This window comes from Odontesthes bonariensis, chromosome 9 (assembly GCF_027942865.1).
Source record: "Odontesthes bonariensis isolate fOdoBon6 chromosome 9, fOdoBon6.hap1, whole genome shotgun sequence".
Taxonomy (NCBI): Eukaryota; Metazoa; Chordata; class Actinopteri; order Atheriniformes; family Atherinopsidae; genus Odontesthes; species Odontesthes bonariensis.
Genome location: NC_134514.1, coordinates 26,755,472 through 26,782,501, shown reverse-complemented (window position 1 = coordinate 26,782,501; position 27,030 = coordinate 26,755,472). Strand labels below are relative to the sequence as shown.

At 41.2% G+C, this 27,030-nt stretch overlaps 2 protein-coding genes across 3 annotated transcripts; one reads left to right on the top strand and one right to left on the bottom strand.

The window, feature by feature from the left end:
• Positions 1-5,314: 5,314 nt before the first annotated feature.
• Positions 5,315-8,922, top strand: serpinh1b (serpin peptidase inhibitor, clade H (heat shock protein 47), member 1b). Of its 2 annotated transcripts, XM_075473874.1 has the most exons (8): positions 5,340-5,378; positions 5,873-5,904; positions 6,565-6,714; positions 6,806-6,998; positions 7,085-7,355; positions 7,445-7,543; positions 7,656-7,888; positions 8,000-8,922. In XM_075473874.1, exons 3-8 carry the CDS (start codon positions 6,596-6,598, stop codon positions 8,300-8,302), a joined length of 1,218 nt encoding a protein of 405 aa, XP_075329989.1. In that variant the 5' UTR covers positions 5,340-5,378; positions 5,873-5,904; positions 6,565-6,595; the 3' UTR covers positions 8,303-8,922. The 2 variants fall into 2 exon arrangements, with proteins under 2 accessions (XP_075329990.1, XP_075329989.1); XM_075473875.1 differs by lacking the exon at positions 5,873-5,904 and having other exon boundaries at positions 5,315-5,378.
• A 4,635-nt stretch (positions 8,923-13,557) lies between these two features.
• gucy2f (guanylate cyclase 2F, retinal) lies at positions 13,558-24,318 on the bottom strand. The gene is made up of 18 exons (XM_075474470.1): positions 23,589-24,318; positions 22,694-22,995; positions 21,475-21,829; positions 21,259-21,343; positions 21,068-21,164; positions 20,764-20,889; positions 20,004-20,084; positions 19,621-19,797; positions 19,328-19,484; positions 18,952-19,101; positions 16,715-16,863; positions 16,451-16,614; positions 16,160-16,352; positions 15,846-16,020; positions 14,755-14,853; positions 14,571-14,665; positions 14,391-14,476; positions 13,558-13,639 (listed from the first exon to the last, which is right to left on the bottom strand). The coding sequence occupies exons 1-18, from the start codon at positions 24,316-24,318 to the stop codon at positions 13,558-13,560; spliced, it is 3,303 nt and encodes a 1,100-aa protein (XP_075330585.1).
• Positions 24,319-27,030: the final 2,712 nt, after the last annotated feature.

Genomic DNA, 27,030 nt, shown 5'->3' with positions numbered 1-27,030 from the left:
AACAAGTCCCTGGTGTGTGAAATGACTCATCTGTAGATACAGATACAGTGTCAACTGTTGTCAGATCAGCTAATTATAATCTCTGAGCTATGATTATTGAACTGTGTCTGAACTGTGGACATTTTGTTGTCAAGTGATGGAGGATCTCAAGGTTGAAGGAGTTCACATTCATCACCAGGGAAACAATCAGTGCAGTGATGAATCCAGATACATAAGCATTTGATGGAGATGTTCGTGTGCTTGTATGTGTGTCATATGGTATGTTTGATGAGACAGTAAACTAATCCGCTCAGCTGATGTCGAGAGATGAAAGCCTTGTTATGTATTGACACATTAATGACCTGATTCTCTGTAACTGTTGTTCACTTATAAAGTGATCAAACATGGCTTTAACTGTCTGCTATGACCAATTAAATTAGATGTTCAGGACACACACACACCTTGACTTTGTCTCTACAGGCGCATCCACCTGTAGGGGAGCAAGGGCGATGTTCCACTCAGGAAGTCTTCCTCTGACGTATCCCTGTTTGATGAGGCCGACCCGTGCTTCCCTGCCCCTCTCTCCACAGGCTGGCATTAGTCGGAGGCTCCAGCTGTTTAGCTTTGTTTTGAACTCCACCCATTTCAAAATGCCAACCGGCATCCACGAGCAGGAAGGATTGCACGGTTGGCAGGGGTTTTCCCCGCAGGAGATGTTACATTGCCCAGCAGGATCAGGCAAGGTGCTTGTGACTGATGCTGTCTGAAAGGAGGCAGCTTCACAGAACAGGGAGAAGGGTAACATTTCAGGATTTGGGAGGATGTCAACACAGTCAGACAGTCGGACAGCTTGTTCTGACTTTGAGGGTCTTCTGGAATTTGACAGCGGGATGTGATCTTTTCTGAGGCCTGAGAGCCATTAAAACAGCAATGATTTAATACAGTACTGATAGCTTTTCTCGTGGAGATGCTATGAAAAAGATGGCTTTAAATTCTTGAATTCTTTGGATTTCCCTTATGTTTTCCCGCTAAATACTTTTGGTGGTATTTGTTATTTCAGTGCTAATTTTGACCATCAACTAAATACTTTGAAATGTGTTTTCCAGGAAGTTGTCTGTGCTGCAAAGGTGAGAGTTATTTGGTTGCTTTTTACTCCATCTAGTGGTTGTTAGTCTGCATTACAATACAGTGCTTGCAGTGAAAGTCTGGCAGTGTTTTTTCTGTTATAGAGACTGAGAGCAAATATCTAAGATTGCAGGCTTTTCTAAAAACGTTTGTCAATTCTTCATGTCTGTATTCAATTTCTTTCTCTTTGTTTTATTTCTTTTTCTGAAACATTAAAAAGATTTGTGCAAGTGCCTGTTTGCATTTGAAAACGAAGGCTGAAATTGAGTTTGAAATCACTCCCACATTAAGAACCCATATGTCACATTTGAAATTACTCCAATATCAGTAATGAAACATTGAATAAGGCACTTTTTGATTTTTTTCCAGCAGGGGGCATGTTCATGCTAAATTTCCGTTTTCCTCAATAGCAGATTTCTGGTAGCAGTCATATTCTCCTATGTTACAATGGGACACATCACAGCTCTAAAGCATGTCTGCAAAAGTAGTAACTAGCCCGATAGATAGATAGATAGATAGATAGATAAGTTTTCTAAAACTTATTGAAATGAATGATATCTGTTTATACAGAAGTCTGTCTCAGAGATAGGCAGCACGCATGGACAGATTTGACACTGAATATAATCAAAATGCTTGCTGCACTGAAAGACACAACTTCAGAAGTTACATCATGCAACAGGACTGAAACATTTCTCTGGTCTTGCGTCATGGTCTTCTTGGCAGCTGGGGTCCCGATTCATTCATGGCCTCTGTGATCAACATTTTCCTCAGTGCGGCGTAAGCAGAAAGTGACAGAGTAACACTCACTGATTTTAGCAATTTTGGAGCCCATATGGTGGAGACCAAACACGGATACACATGGAGGAGACAAGCAGGAAGGAGCCTCTTCCTAAGAAAACCTCTTAACAGCTGCAGTTTGTTTTGGCTGGATAGGAACTGAAGTCTTATTTGTTCACAACCCCCACATACATATGTCCTCCACAGGAACTTTAACCATAGCAAAGCTGCATGAAGAATAGTTTGAATTTAATCTTTCACCAGCAGAGACTACAAAGAAAAAAAGGTATTATTGCCCAGCCAGTTTGCCCCAAAACTCTCATAATCCTTTTTTTTTTGTAAAGTGTTGTTTTTTTTCTCGACTCTATGCACTCTATGAATGATCTTTTAAATCTGTCTGTATCAACTCGAAAAGGACTGAAGCTTTCTGAAGAAAATCCAGAAGTAAAAGTTCCTTACGCTGGTGCTGAGCAATGACGTCCAGATCTTGCATGGGCTTCTCTCCTCAAATAGCATTTCTTTCCTGAAGTTATGTAAAAGCGGCTCCACCCTCTGAAGACTGCTACTCGTGAAAACTTGTCTGACACGTGCCTGACTTCTCTTACTGACATCAAAAGTAATCTTCAGAAAGACTAACTTTTCAGCTGATGAAATGTTTATTTCTTTGATTTATGAGCTCTTTTACAATGATTTCCAAGGTAAATCAAAGTTGAAAGGGTCACTATAATTCTTGTGTTGGATGAAGAGTCAGAGAAGGTCTGGAAGCTTCTGTACGCTCACACAGACACATTCACACATGTGTGTATGAAAGGCATAAAGGAGGTACCGTGAGCGGAGCAGCTGAGAATGGTCTCAGGAAATGACCGCTTCCACAACCATTAATCTCTAATACCTCTTTATAGAAACCAAGCATCAACATGCCACTGTCTTTTTAGCTGAAACAACACTGAGATATATTCTTTCGATGTAATGCATTGTTTCTCTGATGCATGCATGTTAATAATCGTTTAGTTTTTTTCTTTGGATTATTCCAACCCCAATTCAAAAAAGTGGCTGTGTAAAATGTTATGTGTCCTGAAATAAATCATTTGCAAAATCTAATAAACTAATACTATATTCGAAATGGAACACAGAGAAAATATGAAATTACTTCTACTTTTAACTACAGTTCGCATATGTCGGACACTTCTGCTACAAAGCCATGATGTTGCGATAGCTGTAGTTTGCGGTTTTGCGTTGTTTTGCTGAAATATGCAAGACTTTCCCTGAAAAAGAAATGATATGTTGCTCTGAGACCTGTTTCAGTTCTGATGGTGCCATTCCAAAGGCACAAGTTAACAGTTCCACAGGCACTAATGCACCACAATACCATATGTAGGGTTTCTTTTCTTCTTCATTCTTCTTTAGAGAGATCTTAAAAAAAAGAGAAGATAAAAAAATTCATATAGGCTTTTAAACTAAGCACTGACAACAAGCCGGATGGTTCCTCTCCTCTTTCGTCCAGATGACATAGCGTCCATGATCTAAAAAAAGAAAAAAAAAAAGAAAATCTCATTTTTGAATTGCTTTCCACTTTGGCTCAGTCCATTTTAAATGAGCTTGTCACAGCAGACATAGTGGTCTTTCTGGTTCATGTTCACATTAGGTATCTCATTGGCACGATGGACCTTTAACCTGCCTAATCCTGTTACTGACCTGTTCTCAATTAACCTAATAAGTTGCAGCTGAATCCTGCAGCCGTTTCTCTTTAGTGTCACTTACTTTTTTTCACCTTTTTGGTGCCTTCGTCCCAACTTGTTTTAAACGTGTTGCTTCAACAAAACCAACACGCTTCTTATATCTTGCTTTCAACGTGTGATGTGTTATCTATGTTCTATGTTGAACAAAGCATCGGTTGTGAGGTTGCATTTTGTTTTAAAATACGTTTCACACAACATCTCAACTTGTTTTGGATTGGGGTTGTTTTCATCTTGGTTGTTTTAAATTTACAACTTTTTAGTGTCCCCTGCCCCTATAGCCTACTTATAATTGGAGATTTTACTAAACTTTCTTGAGTTAACTCTGCACATTCTGTGGAATTTCAGCATAAACTGTGGCCTATTTAACAAAACATCCCCCCTGCATGCAGGGAGAGGGAGGAGGTGGCTAGAGATGAGTTTGTGTGTGTTTGTCCTGGGGGAGCGGGGGTAGGTAGAAGTTATCAATTGTTAGCTGTGCTAATTTTAAGGTCGCATACCCAAGTCATTCAAAAAACAGAGTTCAGCGTCTACATCTTGTGACAAATTTTCTGTTACGGAGTAAGGCTTACTTCGACTTTCTTGGAATGTTCTGGAAGCTTCCCCCTGACACGTCACTACAAAAAAGGCAAACCACTGAGGGCTGTAAAAGAGAAGGACTCAGGCTTAGGAGACTGATGAAATTCCCCCGATGGTTGAAAAAGACCACAACACAAAGTTATCGCATGTACCATGTATCAAAAGTCTAGCTCAGTCTTTCTACACTGCATGTGATAATACACCCTAAACAGATGTTTTGTTGACTTCTTTGTCCTCTTTACAAAGATCAAACAGATGAAGGACAATGCAGTGACTGACATCCAGATGTTAAAAATGTCCCATTTCAAAGTGAAAACAGCTTATTCAAGCACAGAAAACTGGATTCGTTTGAGAGTGTTTTCACAAAAAGTTAAGTGAAGGGGTCCCTGTTGGGACACGTCAGTTTTTACGACAGGGCACCTCCATTACACCCCCATCCTTCAGCCACCCTGCAACTAGCAGCCGAGTTGGACAGACGTGGCAGTGTGGGGGCAGGGCTGCAGATCTTGCAGCCTCCCCTAAGCAAGAATGCTACTGAGTGAAACTTTGAAGATTCTAGACATTTCCATGTGAAAATACGCATCAGTAAGACGGTTAACTAAAATAGTCTTACCAGCTTTTTTTTCTGGTAACATTTGGAAACAGTCTGTTCAGGGACATTCTGTTCATTATGAATGTGAAGGGGTGGTATTGAAGAGGAGTTTGTTCTATGCAATTTCCAACAACTGCAAAAAACAGCTTTGACATAAAACATATATGCATGCATGCAATTTATTCTATTACACCAAAGAAAAATTAATACATCAACAACAGCATTTCTAAAATTTGTTCTTAAACAAGTGATGTAACCACGGTTGAAGATTGAGTCAGCACACATTAGTAGGACGAGAAAGGAAGCTAAGACTGATCAAGAATCAGATTTTCTTTGACTTTCTGTCTGTAAAATAACCTGTGGGAAAGTTTTAAAGTTGATCCCAGACCAGCTCTCAGTCCACGCTGGGTTCTTACAGGGGGACGTCCCAGCTCCCAACTTCCTGGGCTAACACAGACACCCTCATTTGAATATCCCATTCCCATCTTCTAGAAAATTCTCTGTAAGGATATATATAGCTGGAGAGTTAGTTCCAGTTACGCTACCCACCAGACACAACTGAGAGAAGACACCCTGCGAATCAGTGCCAGGTGAGCATTAGAACGGAACTGCCTTTGTTTTCAGAAAGGAATGTGGTCGGTGAATGCACTGCTTTGTTTTAGTGATTTAAAGTTACAGCTCAGCCTTTTGCCCTTTTGACCAGTTTGGGATCTGCTGCTTTTTTCTCCTGAACATACTTGCAGGAAAAAACCCACCCAGGAATTGCTGGCGGAGCTCAAAGTCCTCAGGATCCCAAAATGATGAAACAAGCTTTTTGAATGTCTTTGTGCTTTGCCATCTCTTTCTGTTTAATCAGATTAATCGGAGGAATGCACCCGACGCGGCTCTCTGTTTAATCTCTTGTGAATAAGGTTTTGAAACTCATATTGTTTGCCATAACAGTCCTGGCTGGGTGGGTCAGACACAGCTAATGATAAACGTGTCTGATAGAAGATTGCATGTTTGAGTCTGCCTCCGTCAGAGCCCGAAAATGTTCTCACTGCTTGCTCTGTGGAGATGACTACATACACCTCTTGTCTTTCAGAATGAAAATCGCAGACATGAAAACATCTCCAGGTATCTGAACATGAAAGTGATTTCTGCTGTATTGTAAATGTGCCAGTACAGAGATGCAGATGGCATCTCTCTGCAAGAGAAACAGGATGCAGCTGGTGATTTACAGCCTGAGGCTATATTGTTTAAACTGTAATGGGGTGGGACGAGTTAGACACAGCCTGCAGGCATACGCCCTTCTGTGGCTCGGAGTGCTGTGATTGTAAAAAAGTATCCCAGACTGCGCTGCCTTACACTGTTCCTCGTGGTATATGGGGGAAAAAAACGACTTACTTCTGATTTGAGCTACTTCTCAGAAGACATTAAAGATTTGCAAAAGTTTGCATCAAGTACAGTTTCAGTGAAGAAGCAGGAGACATCGCATTTCATCCTCGGGTCAGTGCACAGCTTCACTCTAAGTGGACCGCAGCTCTTGGCTGCACCTCATGTTGCTGCTGACGTGGCACCGAACATGTCTGCCTCTAACTGAAGACCTTCCCTTGCTGCTTTGTGGGCTGAGCCAGCCCTGCCATGCCCTGCCCCCACTGCTCAACATCCCAAATATAGTCTTTGGCATTTTCTTTCTGAAATATGGGTTTGAAAAAAATGAATACAGTTCTACAGTAAACAATGCATTGCTCCCACTGGCTGACTCGCGGTGTTTCTTTTCTTGTTGGCTCGCAGGTTGCTGCAGCTGCGTTTGGAGACAGACAGGATGTGGATGACGAACATTGTCGCTCTTTGTCTGCTGGCCTTCGTGGCCTCCGCAGAGGACAAGAAGCTGAGCAGCCATGCCACCATGCTGGCTGATAACAGCGCCAACCTGGCCTTCAGGTCTGTTGTATGCTTATTATAATGTTGCTACACTTGTAAGATGAAATTTCAGATTTGTGCTCTAACCAGATTTGATGTGTTTTTGATTCAGCCTCTACCACACCGTGGCAAAGGACAAAGACACAGAGAACATCGTCGTCTCTCCTCTGGTGGTGGCCTCTTCTCTGGGGATGGTGGCTCTTGGTGGCAAGGCCTCCACTGCCTCCCAGGTGAAAACAGTTCTCAGGGCTGACAAACTCAAGGATGAGCATCTGCACGCAGGCCTGTCAGAGCTCCTCTCTGAGGTAAGCGTTCACCCAGACTCGGTCTTAAACTGGCGCCTCTATGTTGTGTGCAGATTTCTCACCGTTGATCTGTTGCTCCTTCGCAGGTGAGCGATGCCAAGACCCGCAACACTACCTGGAAAATTAACAACCGCCTTTATGGCCCCAGCTCTGTCTCTTTCGCTGACGATTTTGTGAAGAACAGCAAGAAGCACTACAACTATGACCATTCAAAAATTAACTTCAGGGACAAGAGGAGTGCAGTGAACTCCATCAACGAGTGGGCGGCCAAGTCGACAGGCGGCAAGCTGCCCGAGATCACCAAAGATGTGCAAAATCCAGACGGAGCCATGATCGTCAACGCAATGTTCTTCAAGCGTGAGTAGAATTTGTGTCAGTGCCCAACACCTGCTCACATTCTTTGTCTGTGCAATTGTGTGACTGGATTTTTTTTGTCTTCCCTGCAGCTCACTGGGAAGAGCGATTCCATGATACGATGGTCGACACCCGTGGCTTCCTTGTAACCCGCTCATTCACAGTGGGAGTTCCCATGATGCACCGCACCGGTGAGCCTCTCCGTTATCTTAGATTCTCGTCTTATTTTGTCTACCAAACTGCAGGATTACGACAACAAGAACGCAGGCATGATAAGCTATCTGATGTGTCTGCTCCTGGCAGGTCTGTATGACTTCTGTGAGGACACAGAGAACAGCATCTTTGTGCTGAACATGCCTCTGGGCAAGAAGCAGGCCTCCATGATCCTCATCATGCCCTTCCACCTGGAGCCCCTGGAACGCCTGGAGAAACTGCTGACAAGGAAGCAGGTGGAAACTTGGCTTAGCAAGATGGAGAACAGAGCTGTAGCCATCTCCCTCCCCAAAATCTCTTTGGAAGTCAGCCACAACCTGCAGGTAAGTGGTTCAACCGCATTCACATAAGGTTACATTATGTTACCTGTAAAAATCAATCATCATCTCAGTGTTGAGTACTTCTATCTTCATTTCTTTCCTTTTTTTTTCAAGAAATATCTGGCTGAGCTCGGTCTGACTGAAGCTGTGGACAAATCCAAAGCGGACCTGTCCAACATCTCAGGGAAGAAGGACCTCTATCTCTCTAACGTCTTCCACGCGTCAGCCATGGAACTGGACATTGATGGAAACCAGTACGACACCAGCCTCTTCAGCACTGACAGGCTGAGGAACCCCAAACTCTTCTATGTAGATCACCCCTTCATTTTCCTGGTGAAAGACAACAAGACCAACTCCATCCTGTACATTGGCAGAGTGGTTAGACCCAAAGGAGAGAAGATGCGTGATGAGCTATAAAATAGATGTTGTGATTCATGTCGGGTAGCTTTAATATTTGTGAAATCATGGCAGGATATTGAGTGTATGTGTGAGTGTGGGTGTTGTTTTTTTTTGGTGTGACTGTTACCTCAAGTGCATATTCCAATGGATAATCTGTGGACTGTATATCTGAGCATACTGTTCTTCGACACACTAAACCTTTGAAGGGAACAATTCATTACAAATATTTCAAACCTAAGATTCCAGAAACATATGCGCCTTTACAAGTGATTTTCCTGAACAGACAGCAGTTGGCACGAAAGGCTACATACTTATATTAAGTAGGATGTATGATTTTACACCCCGTTTTTGCCACTGCTGGTCCGACCACAATCCATGTGCATTTCCTTGCATTATCTTTAACGTTTAAAGAAAAAATGTTCTACAGCTTGCATTCCTTCCGTTATTTGCCTTCAGTTTGCACTGTACTGTTCCTCTGCTTGAAGCAGCCGAAATTTGGCAAATTTGGTGCTTAATTCTTGCTCTCTCATCAACCACTTTGTGTCATTCTGTTGCTGTAGGTATTATCCACAAGGCAGCTGTTGGAATTGTGTTGCAATGTGTTTTATTTCTTTTTTTCAATAAAAGTAAAGAAAACATATCAGTGTGGCTGTTTTATATTTGAAAACCCTGCCTGAATATTGTCCAAACACGGTTGATGCTGTCTTCTTTGAGTGTTCACATATCAGCAGTCAAAGATAACAATCTTTCCATCTGGCTGGAGGTCAAACAAGGTCTGGAATGCAGAGATTTCACAATGAGGGCTCTTTCCTTATGTCGCTAACCTGCCAAACATAACTGTCCTGAAAATTCCTCTCACCAATTCTACCATGAATGATGCAGTCAGTGGGATCTTCGTCGGGAAGCCCCAGACTTATGAGAGGCACACAATGCGGCGCAAAAGCTGGAGTGTAGGGCTCTCCTGGTGAGTGGAAACTCAATCACCAAAAGGTCAAACACAACAAATGAGAAGTTGTCGCTAAAATATAACAAGACACAAGAAAAAGGACCAAAATCTAAATCTGTGGTTTTGAATTTGCCCATTACAACCGTTTTCTTAAATCCTTTTGTTTCTATAAACATCACAATGCCATAATTGAATCATGTCATAGAATGCAGCATCAAATAAGTGCAACTCCTTTGTGAGGAATAGAAAAACCTCCATTGGATTTCCACATAGAGAGTTTCAGCACCGCCCAGTGGTTTAAAGAGAAAGAACGGGCTAGTTACCGTTCGGCCAAAGCTCATGTGGAGTTGAACCTTATTGCTGGCATTTTCACTCTATAAGATCAAGAACTGGTGTTGTTGATATTAATAAACAGTACAATATAGTTTACTACTAATAATCTGACGCAGCCAATAACTAGATGTAATAAGTGATCTTTAAAACAAAGATGTAGAACGAAAGCATGCAAAGAAGAGAATGTTTAATACAAATGTTCACGACACTGATATATGTCTTTGGGTGGCACATTTCATTGTATGCAGAATTGAATGATTTACAGTCACGTGTGCCACTTCATCAGCTTTTAGAAAATGGCCCTTGTGTTTTTTTTAAACTGAATATAAAATAACAAAACAGCTAATATTTGTTTTCTGGAAGCTAAAAGATGTATAGCCTGCTCATGGAAAAGGGATAAACCTTGTACTACTTCGCAATGGTTAACGGGGATATCTTTTTACTTGGCTTTAGAAAAGATAAGCTACACCACGAAAAATAAGCTTCACAAGTTTTTGAAAATCTGGAAGGTTTTCTGTAATTTCCTTGAGAAAAATTATATTGAAGTTGATGGCTGAAATGAAGAGCTGAACTGAAGATTCATCCATCTTTTCATACTATCTTGATTTAGTATACACATTTAGACCTTTACATATATGTATATATGCGTATATCTATATATATATAGATATACGCATTTATTTATTCACATATTTTTCATTTATTTATCTCTCTACCATCATGATTCTCACACAAGCTATGATATTTTGTTTTGTGGTTAAAAACGTCCCTTCTTTTTTTTCTTTTCTTCTTCCAGTTATTTATTTATTAATTTTATTTTAATAATTATTATTGCTATTATTATCGTTGCTTTTTTTCTTGTATGTACCTTCTTGTTCTATGTTGTTCACCGTTTGTAAATTAACAAAATGTGCAATAAACGTATGTTTAAAAAAACAAACAAACAAAAAAACTAAATAAATATGTTAATTATACATTTTTTGAGAATATGGGCAAATATTGCCTGTTAAAAAAACATACTGTCAACTTTGCTGTGTAGGATGTGGACAACAAGACAAACTTTGCACACACCCCTCAAGTTAAAACAAAAATCAGATTGAGTAAAAACGTGATAAGTAAGCTAACTGCCCACCTTGCTATCTTACTTACCCTGTTGGAATCCCCATAACCTTTGGCAGGTGTGCGGAATTTGTTTTGAGTTTGTTGACAATGTTTTTCTTTTACGGTGGTCAATGGGAAGAGGGCGCACTTTAGGCCTGGAATTTGAATATGTGACCTTGTAAAAAGACTACTAAACAATAACTTTACAGGGAAATTGATTACGACAAAATTAGTGTTGAAAGGATTGGAAGCTGGGTAGAGTGTGGAGCTCATCTATAGTGGTTGAAAATGACAACCAGGTAGCCTATTTTAACTCACCCATGACTTAGTGTCATCAGTGTTAATCTGTCGCAGAAATTGCACGTTCTTTTTCTTTAAAACAGGATGAGAAAAGCTGCAAAAAGTTGCCTTTCCTATGGTTGTAGTAAAGTTTTCGTCCATCCAAAAATGAGCATGCATTTACAAATGCATTTACTTACATTGAACACTGGGAGGCATCGTTAAGAAATCAGATGGAATTACAGACCCAACGAAAATGTATGTGAAAACAAGGCTGAAGGCAGGATTCCCATGTGAGCTGAACATTTCAGGCCTCAGTGGTCTCTCTTTGAATGAGGGGACATGTTGCTGAATTGAATTTTGTTTCCATTTCTTCGCTTGCTCGAATGACTTGACTTTTCACGTGTCAGATTTGGGATTCCAAGCTTCATCGTAACGTATCGTTGCATCTGCATGAATCCTGCTTTTGCTTCCTAATCTTGAACATCTACCCAGATAAATTTGACTTACCAACGAAACGTCCTCCCACCTACATCCACCCACAGGAAAGACTGGCACTGCTGGTAACAATGTGAATGAGGACTAAGGTGTTACAAATATTTGATTTATTTATATTGTAGTATTTACATAAACATTTTACTTTGCATTTTGGTAATGATATACAAGACAAACAACATCAAACCAGTTCCACACTGTACATGTTTCTGACAGTCTTGGCTGTTCTCTTTGAACACCGTGCATGGATGTAGCTCCCCGTATGGTGATCAATATGATGGGATTGAAGGAATTGTTTCCATGCTCCTTAAAGATGGAAAAATAAAGAAGTTCATTTCAGTGCTAAGCAATTGTTTTTAAATGTGGAAAACAACTTCAACAATCAGGGCTTGGGCAAAAACATGCTTAAAAATACATACAGTTCTAACAACTAGTATCTTTTATGATATTCTTTTACCTTTACCATCAATAAACCACTAGAGTGAACATGTAATTCTTTTAGACTGAAAAGAAGACAATGATAAAGTTCCACTGAGTGCTCTAATGCATTTTTCTTCAATCAAACAATGGACGGCAGTTTTAACATTGTATACACTCTTTGCTTAAAGCCTTGATAAGAAATAAAAACCCTCAAATCAGAAATAATGTTTGATGGTAATATGTAAAAGTAATTTTCGCCATTAAATTGGAGTTGATTTAAATAAAACTGCAGGGCCAGCAGGTTCCCTCAGAGACTCTGGTCTGTATTAGGTGTCTTACTAATAGGACACCTAAAGGTTACAGCTGGAGCGTCATTACGTTCAGAAACAGCCGATTCACTTCAAAAACCTTTAACTGGAATTTTAAATTTCCCACGAATGAGAAAAGACAGTGGTATTTGCTTCTGCATGTGTATGTGCTTCCTGTTGAAGAATTGAGAAACTCGGGAGCCAACATCCTCTCCCGGAAAGCCAAGTCTGCTCTCATTGGTCAGCTCCGCTGGCCTGAGTAAGTACAGCCAACCAGTCTGAATTGCTCTTCTTAAATTCCAAAATAAAGAAAGTATTTCATTGGACCTAAAATTAGTGCACACCTCTGAGTACAGGATGAATCATAAACATTTTCATGTTGTTTACACAGAAGAGACAGTATCAGTAAGAATACCTGCAGGCTCAGACGCCGGTGTGGGATAAAGCCCAAAACATATACTATAATAACTCTAAACACTGAGTTTAATTTTACAGGGAATTAAAGTGCTGACATCAGGCCTTACAACAATATATTTCAATGGAGCAATATTGCTGAGCACTGAGAGGCCCTCTTAGTGAGGGGCGTTAAGGTTCCACTAACTGTAATGGAAATTAAATAGATCATCTTTGTCACTTTTGGTTCTTTTAGTACTTTCCAAGAGCTACCACCCTTTCATCCCTTTATACTAACACAAAGTGGGTTGACAGCATAAGAAAAATATATATATATATATATCTCATAGCAATGGGCTCGACTGTAATCTTTTTCTGCTCTAAAACAGAGGAAATTAAAAGTGTTGAAAGTTTATTTTTTTGTCTTATCGGTAATTATATACAATAGCAGCCTTAGCCTCCAGCTTTGGATGGCTAATAAAATATAATATTCAGCCCCAGCTACGTGACAGCTTTGGCTCTGCATCCCTACCAGGAGCTAACTACAGACAGACATTACCAAATGAAAAATAACATTTCATTTTGAAACAGGCGTTTGGGGCGTTCAATCTTTCAATAGGTGAACCTCTGGTTGCCCTGAAGTAGGTGACCACGCAGTGGCCAGTGAGTGTCGAGAGGAGTGAGTGAGTCCATCCTTCATTAAGGAGCGGGTACACCTGCGATTCTGGCAGCAGGTAGGTAGGCAGGTATTGTGACAACTCTCATTACATTAGCACCGTTGTGTTCTGCTGCGCTGGCTGCAGGCAGATTAGCCAGCCGATGAACAATCCTCTTAAATAAGTCTGCATTAAGCCACACTGAGAGGCTGGGTGGCGCTCTCTGTTCTCTGCCTGCCCCTCCCAGCTCTTTGTCTCCTCCTTTCCCTGGATCCTTGTGATGCTCCTTCCTCTCCTATATTTTTTTGCCTCTTTTGAAATATCTCCTTCTCTTCCTCTCATTCACAGCTTTTTGTCCACCTGTCTGTTGGCCTTTCGGAAAAGAGTTTTGATCTCCTCGGTCACCATCAGTTGCCAGTTGTCCCTGGTTAAGAGAGAAAATGGAGTTAAAATCATGTACGTATAACATAGAGCATTTCAGTTTTAGCAAAGCTCTGGGATGAAAAAACACAACTGATGCTGCCACAAACACAGAAAAACAGAGGTGTTTTAATTAAGAGAATGTGCCTGAAAGCCACGATAAAAAATGAATGCAATAGGCAAAGAGGGCTTTCCCCGATCTGCTTAAGAAGAAGGTGATAAGATCAAGAGATTAACGAGACAAGTGGAACCCGAGCAATCAGTAGGATTCAGAAATCAATGAGAGGAAAGTGTGGGTGTGGAGGTTCAGAGGATGCATTTGGTTTACATAAAGCTGACAGTCACAGAAACACTTCCACTGCACAACACCAGCTGACATGCAGATCTATACCTCCTTTATTTGGGCTTAAAAGGTCAAGCCTTTTTCTCAGCTTTCTTTCTCCTGTACGCTGCTATATCCTCAGGTTTGAGCCCGTGATTGTCTTCCCTGAAGCAACATGTGGACAGTTGCAATTTGTGTTAAGTCCACAATTTCGCAGTGGCAGACAGTAGTTACATGTTGATTAAACTAACAAAACAGAATATTTGTTGAAACATTTCTTCAGAGTCAGTTATGCAAATGTGTTAAACATTTCAGTTCAGCTCTAATGTAGATTGCTTGAAAACAGGATGAAGTTGGCTTTTATGAATCCCATTTTGTTATTCACTTTCTGATTAATCAATACCAAGGGGAAATACAGGATAAAAACTCTTACCCTGGTTTAATCTCTGGTGGATTTGGCAAAGGTTTTGTAAAGTTGGTTTTGCCCACGAGCCAGTATGTCTCCTCAATACCTTTACCCTGCGAGAAAGGAGCAAAGAGCTCATACAACCCACTTTAGAGGCAATGCAAGTCAATCATTTTGTGGATCAATAAGATCTTCCGAGACTGTTACCTTTAGCTCTGTCTTGCCTCGGACGTCTATCTTATAACCATCATTAAGAGAACGGAGGATCTTTACAGTGCTCATATTTACATGGATTCTATAAGCTGAGATGAGAAAAGCCAATAAAAACCAGTTAAGCAAAACAAATGATGACACAAAAAAAGGCTGTTGTAAAGGGGTAAAGGATACTCACGCAGCCCAGTGGATTCCATACGAGAGGCAGTGTTGACGGTGTCTCCAAAAAGGCAGTACCGAGGCATGGTCAGACCTACAACCCCAGCAACACAGGGCCCTGCAGATACAAACCCATAAGCAAGTAAACCTTCCTGTTTAAAAAAGCATTAAGAAAGCAGTGGTACTGAGTGCTGATGAGAAATGCCTTTTGCTGACTCATGGAGGCGTCACCGTCTGCCCTAAACACGTTCCACTGCCTGTGCAGAAGATGAGCACAAGTGTAACGGGTGGAACAATAGGAACAAGTCAACAAAAGGAAGAGTTTTTTTTTCAATTTGAGGATGGATTCAGCCTAAAGAGACCAAAATTACGGACACAACATTCAGTGTCAGTGTCATGACTATCGTGATTGTTCTCCTCTGTCAATATGAGGCTTGTTAGCACTCCTGTTCTTTCATCTTCTCTAAATATGTAGTATAAAGCCCCAAACTCCCAAATAAATAAAATAGATGTATAACAGTGCATTAACGGTGAGAGAAAGAGACTGTTCAACACCTCCTGGAGCCCGATTACGCCGTTTGACTTTTACTCAGAAGCATCTTTATTAGAAATATGTCAGTCAAAGGAAATGTTTATGTAGCCTAAAACAGGGATTGATTACTCCAAATCTTATTCCTGCTGCCATTCAAAGATTTGGAATGAACATTTATGACTTAATCAAAATTAATCGCTGAAATATAAATGAGTATGCAATGTATGAAATTTGCAAAATACTTCTGTATCACATTCCATTCAATAAAATACACAATTTGTTCCCCTTTTTTATGGCTTACCTTTCTTCTTTGGCTACAGTTAGATGTGCTACTTTTCAGTCTGATAGAATTATAAATTGCGATTGGTCAACTGATGCCAACTCTACCTGTTTTACATGAACGCATCCACGTCTAGAGTCGGAAAACCCAGGTTAACTTACCGAGTTGGTAACCAGCATCATAGCACTGCTTAGCGAGAGCTCCATTGTTAGGGTTAGCAAAGCCAGATCACCTTAAGATACCCTGGAAAGGCTGAAACCTGCTTCCAAGTACAGCGCCCTGCTTTCTACCAGCCCACCTGAGTGAATTCCTATTCGTATCCTGACGGGCACGTCTGGCATGTGTCGCATATGGAAGGAACCCACTGAGCTGAGGATGTTGAGTGACATGTTGGCAATCTCAGCAGCGTGCTTGTTGCCATTTCTCTTAGGCAGGCCTGATGCTACCATGTAAGCATCACCAATGGTCTCCACCTGAATAAAGACAACATTATTTTTGCAGAAAAACATTTTTGCACTCAAAACCTTTGGTCTCAATAATTACATGTCACATTTGTGCTTTAGGAGATTTCACTATGAGAGTTTGCGAGCAGTATCCAGCATATTCTCTGACCTTGTAGACATCGTGGTTACTGAGTACGGCGTCAAACAGCGAGTAGAGGTCATTGAGAAGATCGACCACCTCAATGGGATCACTGAGCGAGGAGATGGTGGTGAACCCCACAATGTCACTGAAGTAGATCGTCACCTGATCGAAGTACTCCGGTTCCACTGTGCCGCCGGTCTTCAGGGCCTCAGCGACAGAACTGGAAAAGAAAACGGGGAAGAGAAGTTGTGAGATTAGACAATCGGGTAACAAGCTGTCACACTGCATGTGTGTGGGTTTGTTTCTGTGTGAACTCACGGTGGGAGCATCTCAGACAGCAGTTTCTCTGTTCTCTGTTTTTCCACCTCCAGCTCCTCTGTTCTCTCCCTGATGAGATCCTCCAGGTTGGAACTGTACTGCTCCAGCATCCTCAGCATGGAGTCAATGATATTGGTCTTCTTACCCTTGTTGATCGTCTTGAACTGTTCGAAATATCACAAAAAAAGAATATGCAAGTCAGATAAACATAGAAAGACTGTTTGAGATGACGGAAAAACAGTGAACAGGTAAGAAAAAATATACCCTGTCAAAAATCTCATCAAAGTTTGGTCTGCGGTCAGGCATTTCGCTCCAGCACTGCTTCATGAGCTGGATACATTCAAGAGGAGCCTGATCCGGGGACACTGTAGGACGGCACATTGGGGGAGGCTTCTTCACCTTACGGATGATTTCTGAGGACATAATGGAGGAGACATTCATCCACTTGCAAAACTAAGATGTGTACCAATGTTTTGTCACAAACTCACTTCCAAAAAAGTTGGGAAGCTTTGTAAAGTGATTTATGAACAGAACGCCATAAATTGGCAAATCATTTCAACTCTATTTGAAAATAATACAGAGGCACCATATGTACATTTCTTTTAAATGTACATATGGGCAACCAAGCAGTGGTCAGTGCTGTGAGATTCGGACAATGCCTGGGTTGCCAGGAAAACGCTCCCACACACTTATTTATGTATCGGGAATGCGGGGATACACTTAATTTGGCCTGGGGGTGGCATATCCCTTTAAAGTCGGTTCATGTTCAAACTGAAGGAGCACTGTGTTTTGATCAAGTTGAGATGAAAATGTGAAAAATTGGGCAAGTATAAAAATCCTGGTGGAAAACTTCCCAACTAATTAGGATAACTGGCAACAATTGGGTGACATGGTTGCAGTGAAAAAAGCATATCAGAGAGGCTGAGTCCTTTAAGACGTAAAGATGGGGATGGGTTCTGCACAAATAAATTTCCAACAACTTTAACATATAATCTATTATAATAAAATTGAAAAATAAATTGGGGTCTTCATCATCTATACAATAAACATCATTTTCTTCAGACAGAGGCTTCCTCAGGTCTTCTGCAGAAAAGACTGGTACGGCAGGTCATTCCTCCTACAATGAAGAGCCTTACAAAATGATTCTACATGCGGTAACTAACTATTTTCTTTGGATTCTATTATTCATACCGCAACAATATAATTTCCCCTTTAGGCACTGATAAAGTCATCAATGTCATAAGAGAAAAGTCTCAAGGAACAAGGCTGAAAAGCGACATTGCATGGCTGTGGTATTCAGGACTTTGGGCATTAAAAACAGACACAGCTCTGTTGTTGGGGTCCATCACTGCATCCACAAGTCTTATAAAGGTTAAAGAACATTTTCCCTAGTAAATCTAAAACACAATTTTCAACAAAGTAATGGATGAAAAGGATGAAATGTGATATTCCTTTGGAAGTTTCTCCCATTTATCTTTCCAGACACTTTAAAGCTCCCACAAGGTGGAAGAGAAGCTTTGCTGGGTTCAGGTTTAAATTCTGACTGAGTCACACAGAGACTTTAACCTGAAGCCACTCCTCCGCATTGTTTAGTCGTAGGTTTCAAATTGTTGTCTCGTTGAAATGTAAATCTTTACCCGAAAGTCTGAGATCCTGGGGAGCAGATTTCCACTCAGGATTCTCAATATTCGTCTGCATTCATGTCTCCCTGTGCCTTGTTGCAGAAATATGACCCCAAAGAGTGATACTTCATCATCATGTTTGAAAATGGAGAAGTTTATAATGAGGTGATGTTCAGAGCCAGCATTCTCCTCAAAATGTGTATTTGGGCAGGGAAATGCAGTTCAATAATTTGTTTTTTGTCCATGCTCATTATTTAGTTTGGCTTGGCAGCCAGATTCAAGCAGTCTGTTGGTGGCTCTAAACTTGCAGTAGATATGTTCTTGTCCCTTTTCCCAGCTTTGTACATTGACACAATTCCGTCTCACAGGTGTGCAGACAACTCCGACATACACCATTAATCGTGGGACCCTGTACACATAAGTGTCTGCCTTCTCAATTAAACAATGAATCCCATTCTGCGCATTTTGGACTTCAGTCAAGAAGAATCATCTCAAGGACAACTGTTTGAAGTAGGATGCATCAGAGCTCAGTTGAAGGGTCATAACAAAGATTACTTTGTGTAAATTTGATGTTTTAGTTTTTGATATTTGATACATCAAAAAGAAAACCTGTTGAAAAGATATGGTCTCAGTCAGTTTGACCTTGGTAAGTCTTTTTGATGTCTTGGACAGAGTGCAATTACGTGCATTTAACAGCATTCTCTTTCTATTTTCAGTTTACATTGTGATTGCAAACAGGGTAGTGCACTGTTCAGCTCAGCTGCAAAAACATTATTTCATCACAGTCAAACTGAGGTGTTCGAAATATCTGTCACATGAAATCTACATTTCAGTGATGGTCCTGTGTCTTCGTCTTCCCTTCCTCTGGTGAAAACTCACCTTCAGGAGGTAAATCCAGCATGCAGTACGGCGGCCCTCTCACCACCACCTCCTGAAGAATAATTGAAAAACTATAGACATCCCCCTTGTATGTCCCTTTACGAGAATTTGGTGGATCCCGCAGAAATTCCGGAGGTGTCCAGAATAGATCTGAGAAAAACCAAGGAAACATTTGGAGTGAGACTGCAATATCATACCTGTCAGAGTAACAATAAAACTTTTTGTGTATCATCCCTGAACATGAGGAGAAAGTCCTCAACAATCAACAGTATTTTGGAAATTTCTTTCTAGAAAAATTGCATTTAATAACTAGCACGTTATGACAAATGATAAAGAGACTATTTTCTTTTTTTTTTTTCCCCAGAAGAAGAAATACCTTCAGGTGGGTGCTCTTCTAACGGAGCTTTCTGAGACTCCAGCAGCTCATTGAAGCCGTAGTCTGTAATCTTGAGGACAAATCGCCCGTCCACCACACAGTTTCGAGATTTTAGTCTGCCGTGGGGGAAATCCCTGTGGTGGAGATATTTTATACCCTGAAAGAAGAATACAGTTAGCAGTTTTGTTTCTTTGTGTGCCAACGTGACAAGCAGGGTTTCCTACAACTACTCTGAGGACATGGGGTACATGTACCCATGAAGGTTTTGAGTTACTGACAGCATAAGTGTTTACCTTGATGAGATCGAGCAAAAGTGAGGACTTGAACATCCAGTCTAGTTTAACATCCTCGTTCCTCAGCAGGTCCTGCAGACTGCCCCGTGAGCAGTGCTCTGTCACCACTGCAAACATGAAGTTGTCCGAAAAGAAGCCCAGGAAGGGATTTACGTTCTCATTCCTCAGGTCTTTCATCTAAAAGCGGAGAGAGAGGAAGTATAAAAGATGATCATGATAGCTATCAATTTCCAATATCAGTTATTGCTGGAACTGCATATATAGTGGTCAACTTTTTATTAGAATTTTGTCTTCAATATCTACTTTCTTATCCACACAGATTGTACAACTCAAACATAATTTTAGAAGCCAAATTACCAAATTACAATGACATGCTCCCCTACCTTTGTGAAAATCTTGGTGGTCCTTTGTTTAATTTCCTTGAAATGGCCTTCCTGAAATTTTTTCAGCCAAACCCAGTCACCCTAGGGCGAGAAGGCATGTTGTTACCATAAAATCAAACTTTCGTTGGGAGTAAAGAAAAAGAAAAAAATGTAATTGTGCCTCCAAGATCCTGTAAAATTAAAGTTTATGTGTATGTCTGTCAGTCTATATCCGACCAAATGTGACACGTGATCACAATCTCTCCATTTGTCCCCGTGTTTCAGTGTTGAAAAGAGGGTAAAAAGGTCTATTATTGATAATTATGACCTTAAACTTTTTTCATACAAAACATGAGGACCTCGTGATTTTTTTTTTTTGTATCAAATGTGAGAAATGCAATCGGAATCAAGAGTATGAATTCTTGAATTGTAAGGTGTGATACATAGACTGCTTCTAGTCATGTCCCTTTGCCGAGAAGGGGAATTTTACCCACTGATTCATGTCCTTAAAAAATTTATAAACAAGAATATACTGCCTTTAAATAGTCCAAAATGATTTCCTGTGCTTGAAACAATGTATTAGAATGGAAACAGGTCAAAGAAAAGCTTTATACAAGTCTGTCATCAACAAAAAATCTCATGATATTCAGTTGTCACTCACTCCATCTGATTAGCTTGACCTGCTAATCCAATCCAAGTTGATTTTAAATTAGTTAATTAGCTGTCCTTTACATAGTGCCGAAAGCAACAGTAATGGAACGAGTCTCTCAGTGTAGCTTACCTCGTACACGGCAACACTGGAATTCTCTTGAGTTGCCGTCTGCATGCTATTAACAGAGTGCGAGGGGTCTGCAAATTTCTCCTCCAGAGCGCTCATGGATTCACCCAGATCCTCTAAAGTGATTTTCTGTTAAACATCAAACATCCATAAAAGATTTTGTAGAAATTGGTTGTGCACTAAAACTTTTTATTTATCAAAAAAGTAAAAAAAAAAATGTGTTGTTGTTGTTGTTTCCCACAGTCAAAGTGTCAATACAAAAATGAGCTTAAGTTTAAGTTTATGGTGATGACTGGGTGCTCCTTGCCTTTTTGCTAAGCTGAGGATTGATGAAAGTAAGATCCTCTAAAGTCAGGAGGATACGATTGGGACCTTTGACCAGTTGGATTTGTTGAAGTCTCCTCCTGCCGAAGGGATATAGAAAAAATAAGGAAATCAATTCAACAGCAAATTTCGTAGGACTAGGTAGCTGCCACCAATTATCTTCATATGCTGTACCGGACGTAAAGATTTATGATGATCCCTCCTACAGCCAGACTGAGGACGACAGCCAACACAATTATAATGTAAGTCACCTCCACACCTGTGGATGAGAACACATTACTTTAAAGTGTGGGAAATGAAGGTTATGAGTGAATGATAATGTACAAAGAACATGCCATAGAACTGTGAATACCACATTCATATAAACACGAGATCTCTACAGCGTCCTACCTCCTGTGCAGATAGAATTGTCATCAAACCAGCAGCGGGAATCAGCTGGCGGAGGGGATCCTCCTGGAAAATTAATGGACCTCCCTGCAAAACGAAGCATTCCTGATTTCAGGTCCACCACGTAGGCCTGGTACAGCTGACTCCCCTTTCTGTCAGTGTCCAGGATGACATAGTTGGTCTGAACGTCCCCACTTCTGTCCACCTCCACCTTCTGGTTGAAGCCGTTGAAGGTTGTGTTCTTTGTGAAGTAGGCCAAGTTCGAGCCTGACAGCTGCATGCCTGCTTTCCTAGCATTGTGGATGGATTTGGCCAACAGGTATATGCTGTTGTAGATGGTACCAAACATTGGGTTAACCTGCAGGTTACAGTGAAAGTTTTACTGGGGGTGCAAAAGAAAACATGAGAACTGTCTTATCTCAACCATTCAAAACAAAACATTATGACAAAAATACACCATTACATGGGATATAATATAACATATATGTCATCTGTTTCACTTATCTACCATTGTTGCACAGGTGCAAACACTGCAACATTGCAAAACCCCAAGTCCACACCAAAAGGAAATTATTTTCTTACTAAAAATACTGGAGGAATGCCTGGATATCCCCCATTTGTGGTTCAGCCTTTTCTCTATCTACATCCCCACATAACATTTGCATAATACCAGCCTGGTTAGGCACAACTTCAAACAAATCTAGTTATGGCAGAGACCAGTTTGTGGTTTCAGGTTTTCAGATCCAATTTTTATCACTTCTGAAGTAAGACAAAGTGAAAAAATAATATCTACCAGTATTTATAATTAGTTCAATATAAATGTTTGATGTGCTTGCTTAATTTACACCATGCACGGGTTCCTGAACAGCAGGAGCAGAGAAAACAGAGCAGTCTCAATCTTTGGGTGGGAGAGCTGAAAGAGACAGGGACTAAAATTAAGCAAGAAGCAGAGATAAACTGAATAAAAACCCAACTTTTTTTTTCTTTTAGAAAAATATGTTTATTAACTTGTAAATGAGCATAGCAAAGAATAGCTTTCCCTGGATTTTTTCATGATAGAGGCAATGATATTATCATCTAAAAGGGCCAATCTAAAATGCATTTATGAACATACAAAAGCTCAGAGGATTCAGTTACGCCCCGTGTGGTGAACAAGTAAGACTTCAACAAAATGGCCAACCTTTCTATGAATTTTCAGATGCGACATCCAAACACTTCCTACCTGCTCTGCCTCCACCGGCAGCACGACTTCCTCGCTCCTCTTGGCTGCAGTTAGAGCCTCGTTGAAGGACAGAGACTCTGAGGCCACAGTGATGGTGAGCACGGCATCATAGGCCTCCCTCAGAATGCTGTTATTTTGCAGAGGTAAGTGGGAGACGTTGGTGTATGGAAGACTGTAGTGAAGTGTGTCGTAGGGCACGAACACATACTTCCCAGAAGTCATACCCAGCTTGTGTGCCTTCATAAGAAAAGTGACCTGCTGCTCACCTCCAATCAGGATGGAGTGCATACACATGATGATGACTGAAAGAGAGTGGCAAAAAACACAATGCTACGGCAAATAGGCTGATAATTGGACAAATTCAAGATGATGCACATTCTTTGAAAGTAAGCCTGTGGCTAAATATCATTTCATGAAGTAGAGGTGCTTTGTACAAGTAGAGGTAGAGAACTAAAAGGTACTTTAGGGTGCTGACCACATGAGGGGTCATGACACACCTTTAATTTATTTTTGAAACCACATTTGTTGCATGTTATTCTCCAAGCTCCTTCTGCCCTTTTTCCAACCAGCTATAAACCCATAACCTATAAAACTCTTTGAAAGAAGTCAGCATTGGTGATAGCAATCAAATTAAGCTGGTGTCCCTGATCACCTTCAGCCACAGAGTGAAATTTGAGTCGTCAAAATGGCTTCCTGGTCAGATGATACTGAGATAAGCCTTCTTAAGAGGACAGCTAGGATGTGGGATTATTGTGGTGGAGCAGATATGGGCGTTTGATGGTTTGATATTTTGCTGTTCTGAAAAATGGATAAGCTCTCTTTTCTGTTATTTACACAAATAATAAACTTGAGGGAATTTTACGCAGCTGATCTATTGTTTACCTCACTGACTCACCCTTTATTTCTCCTGCATTTTGGATCTTCCACAGTGTGCTCTCCACCTCTGTCTCATTCATACCCATAGCTGTAACGAGTCTGATGGGGAGCCCTTTGCTCCTCAGAGCAGCGGCCACTCTCTCCGAGGTGTCTATCCAAAGGTCTTCATTGGATGAGACCACCACAACACTGGCCCACCTGTAGTTTTTAAACACGGTGAACAGCACGTCAACGAGTAACGGCACTGTCCTTGCAAACGTTGGGTACCCCGTGGCTCGGTCCAGCTCGTAGGTGACACAGCTGAAGGTGAAGAGCGCCTTATCCCAGTTTTTCGCCAGCAGAGACGCTGCGATGCAGTATCCCGGGTTGGTGGGGCCAACAAACGCGTCCGCTGATTTATCATAGGAAATGAAAGCCCTGAGTGCTTTGGAGGTTTCGCAAGGCTCCTGGAGGACGATGTAGTCCATTTTCAGACCCAGGTCCAGGTTGAGGTCTCCGTTTATCCTGCTTACAGCGAGCTTGGCCGCCACTGTTGGGAGGGTCTTGTAGTAGACAGGGTCGCAGTTCCAAGGCCCTAAGACCCCCACTTTGAATATTAAACAGTGGACACAGCAAGGGAACGTGAGCACTCCTAAGAGAACCCATAACATAAAGTTATAAAAGGGCAGTGTCCGTAAAGTTTGTCTGCTTTTTATTATGGGCACACATGGATGGTTGGACTCCCAACCATTTGGAGGAATATGTTGCATTGTCCTTCCAGGGTGTCCAAGATAGTGAATATTTGTATTCACTTTTCAGTTACACCCCTGATGCCTGCAAAACGGAGACAGATACAAGTCTAAATCATTTTTCATTTTACAAATAAATGTTTGTCACTGTCTGTCTTTAGACAAATGAACCACTTACCATTTATTCAATGCCATCAGGACAGCTCCAGGATCCGATGAGACAATCTTACAGGTGCCTTTTCGGATCTGTTCGTCTGTCTTCACAAAAGTCGTAACTAACCATGCCCGAGCCTTACCTATTTACCCAGTGTTGCTCCGGTGAAGACATAACCCTGTCAATGTGTTTGGATCATGGGCTGGAAGTGACAGGTGGAGCTCAGGCGCTGCGTCTGTAGCGTTTGAAGACAACTTCAGCACCCTGGAGAGCTACTTACGTCCCGCAGTCAGCGTCTCTGAAGGCTCTTGTGCGTCTCCACGAACGGGTGTGTCTACAGGCAACATGTCTAAAAAAGACGGCGAATAAAAACTTCTGGTCCGATTTTCCCTCCCCTTCTTCTTCTTTGCTTGCAGTGTAGATTTTGACACTTCTTCCAGATCGGTTTAAAGCTGTCTAAAATGATCAATCAACCCCAGGTGCGTATTTAGGTGAAAAAAATAGAAAAAAGATTTGGTGTATCATCGGTGTAGGAGGCCAGTGTCAGCTGCAGGCCCATTCAATCAAATCCCTCCAAAGTGACCCGGGTCCCAAACGTAAGTGTTACTCACTAATCCATTTTCAGTGAGGCACAATATAAGAGGATTGACCGCAGGCCTTAGTCAACTCTAAAAGCCTTTCTCTTTCAGGCTACAGGCCTTTTGCCTTGCAAATATAGCCACAAAATATTTTTGGATCATTTTTTCTTATTAAGTTTGAGGTGTGATCGTGATACAGGGTTTACAGAGAAATGAACACACAAAAAATAAATAACATCAAATTAAACTTACTCTATCGGTCTGGATCTCTGAGCGAAGCAAACACAGAGGTGAGCATTCAGTTCATAAACATTTCTGATGTGCAGGGTGTCATTTTTCTTGCCATGGAGACACACCTCAGCCACTCTGCACCAAGACACCTGTACCACGCTTTAATTGGCCTAATATGCCCACAGTACAGCAGGTCCCGTAGATTAAACGAATCTGAGTCCTGTTGGGGTGGGAGTAATTAGAGATAACAAAGGGCTTTCCCTGTGGGTCTCATGAGCTCTGCTGCGTTTTGCGTGCGTCAGTCTTATCAGATCTTCTTGAAAAAGCAGCCTGCTTTGCAAGGGGATCTGGTTGCCACAACATCAACACGTGTGTTGGGGACAAAATGGTGGATCGGCTACTTTAGAAAAGGAAGAAAGAAAGAACACAGGTGGATCATAAGTGGGGACTTCAACTATAAAGTGAAGATCACAAAGGGGAAACAAATCAAGGATGTGTGGGTATTGGCAGCTTGTGGGAATAGTTCAGAAAACATCAGGTCGCAGCTGTGTGTGTGTGAGAGAGAGACAGAGAGTGAGACCCATCATTTCAATCTCTTTCTCCACCTGTCTTTGCTTGTTTAACATTCACAACCAAAAGCATTCTCCTCCAACTCAAGCCTGACTTTAGTCTCCTAAAGACAAAGCAGTAAATAAAAAAATATAGAAAAAGTACATATAGAAAATGTTACAGACATATATCAGTTATTCAGGTGAGCGTGGAACTGGAAAGTGAATCCACCTTTACTGACCTACCCCCCCCCCCATAAGCTGAAGAGCCTCTTAAACGTAACACCTTGACAGCGCTGTCCTGCATCCCGGAATAGAGGACAGAAATGATGACACAGCGTAACGTCCGCACACTGAGCAGAGAACACCACCCAACACGGTGCTGCTCCCGAGACAAGCCCTGCGCGGCTCTGGGCACAGTAACATGTCTGCGACCAAAATGAATTGGTGATTATAAGCTGAAGGGAGGTACTTTAAATAAAACGTCAAAAGACAATCAAAAATAAATCAGGAATCTTTGTCTCATTACCAAATATGTATCAAGAAGGGGGAATGTGAAATGCGGTGTGGGCAAGAAGAATATGAATTATTAAACATGTCAGGTAAGAGGATAACGAAGGGATGGAAAGGAATACATGAATCAAAGGTAAATGTTGACTTAAGGGAATTCCGTTTTTTGTTGTTGTTGTGAAGCGCTCTTTTCATATTGATGCATGCACGGTCCACCCAACAAACCTTGAATGTTGCTCACACTACAACAATGAAGGTTAGAACATTATTATGGACTACGAGGCATTTCTCCTTTAGCTCAAACGAGAGAGAAAAAAGTGGCGTCAGTTATAGTTTGATTATTTCCAATTAAGGATATCATTCCTAGCACAGATTATTTTGTTGTTGTTTTCATCTATTTTTAAATTTCAATCTGATACAGAAATACATGCGCCTTGCATTCCGAATAATTAGCAGTCCTGCATGTATTTCATGTGCTTCATGTGCATTCTATGTATTTTTGATGTAAGTCACGGTTTTGAAAAAAAAAAAAAAACCGACGTGGCAATAAGTCATGAGGTCGAGGGGACACCGGTGGATTCCCCCCATCCCTTCTTCCTTCAAAAGGAGCTTTCAGATGGTTACGGCCTTGTTCCCAGAGTGAAGCGAACAGCGACGCCTCAGTGAGAATGTCTTTAGCTCTGTTGCCATCTAGTGGACGTGCGCGTCTTCT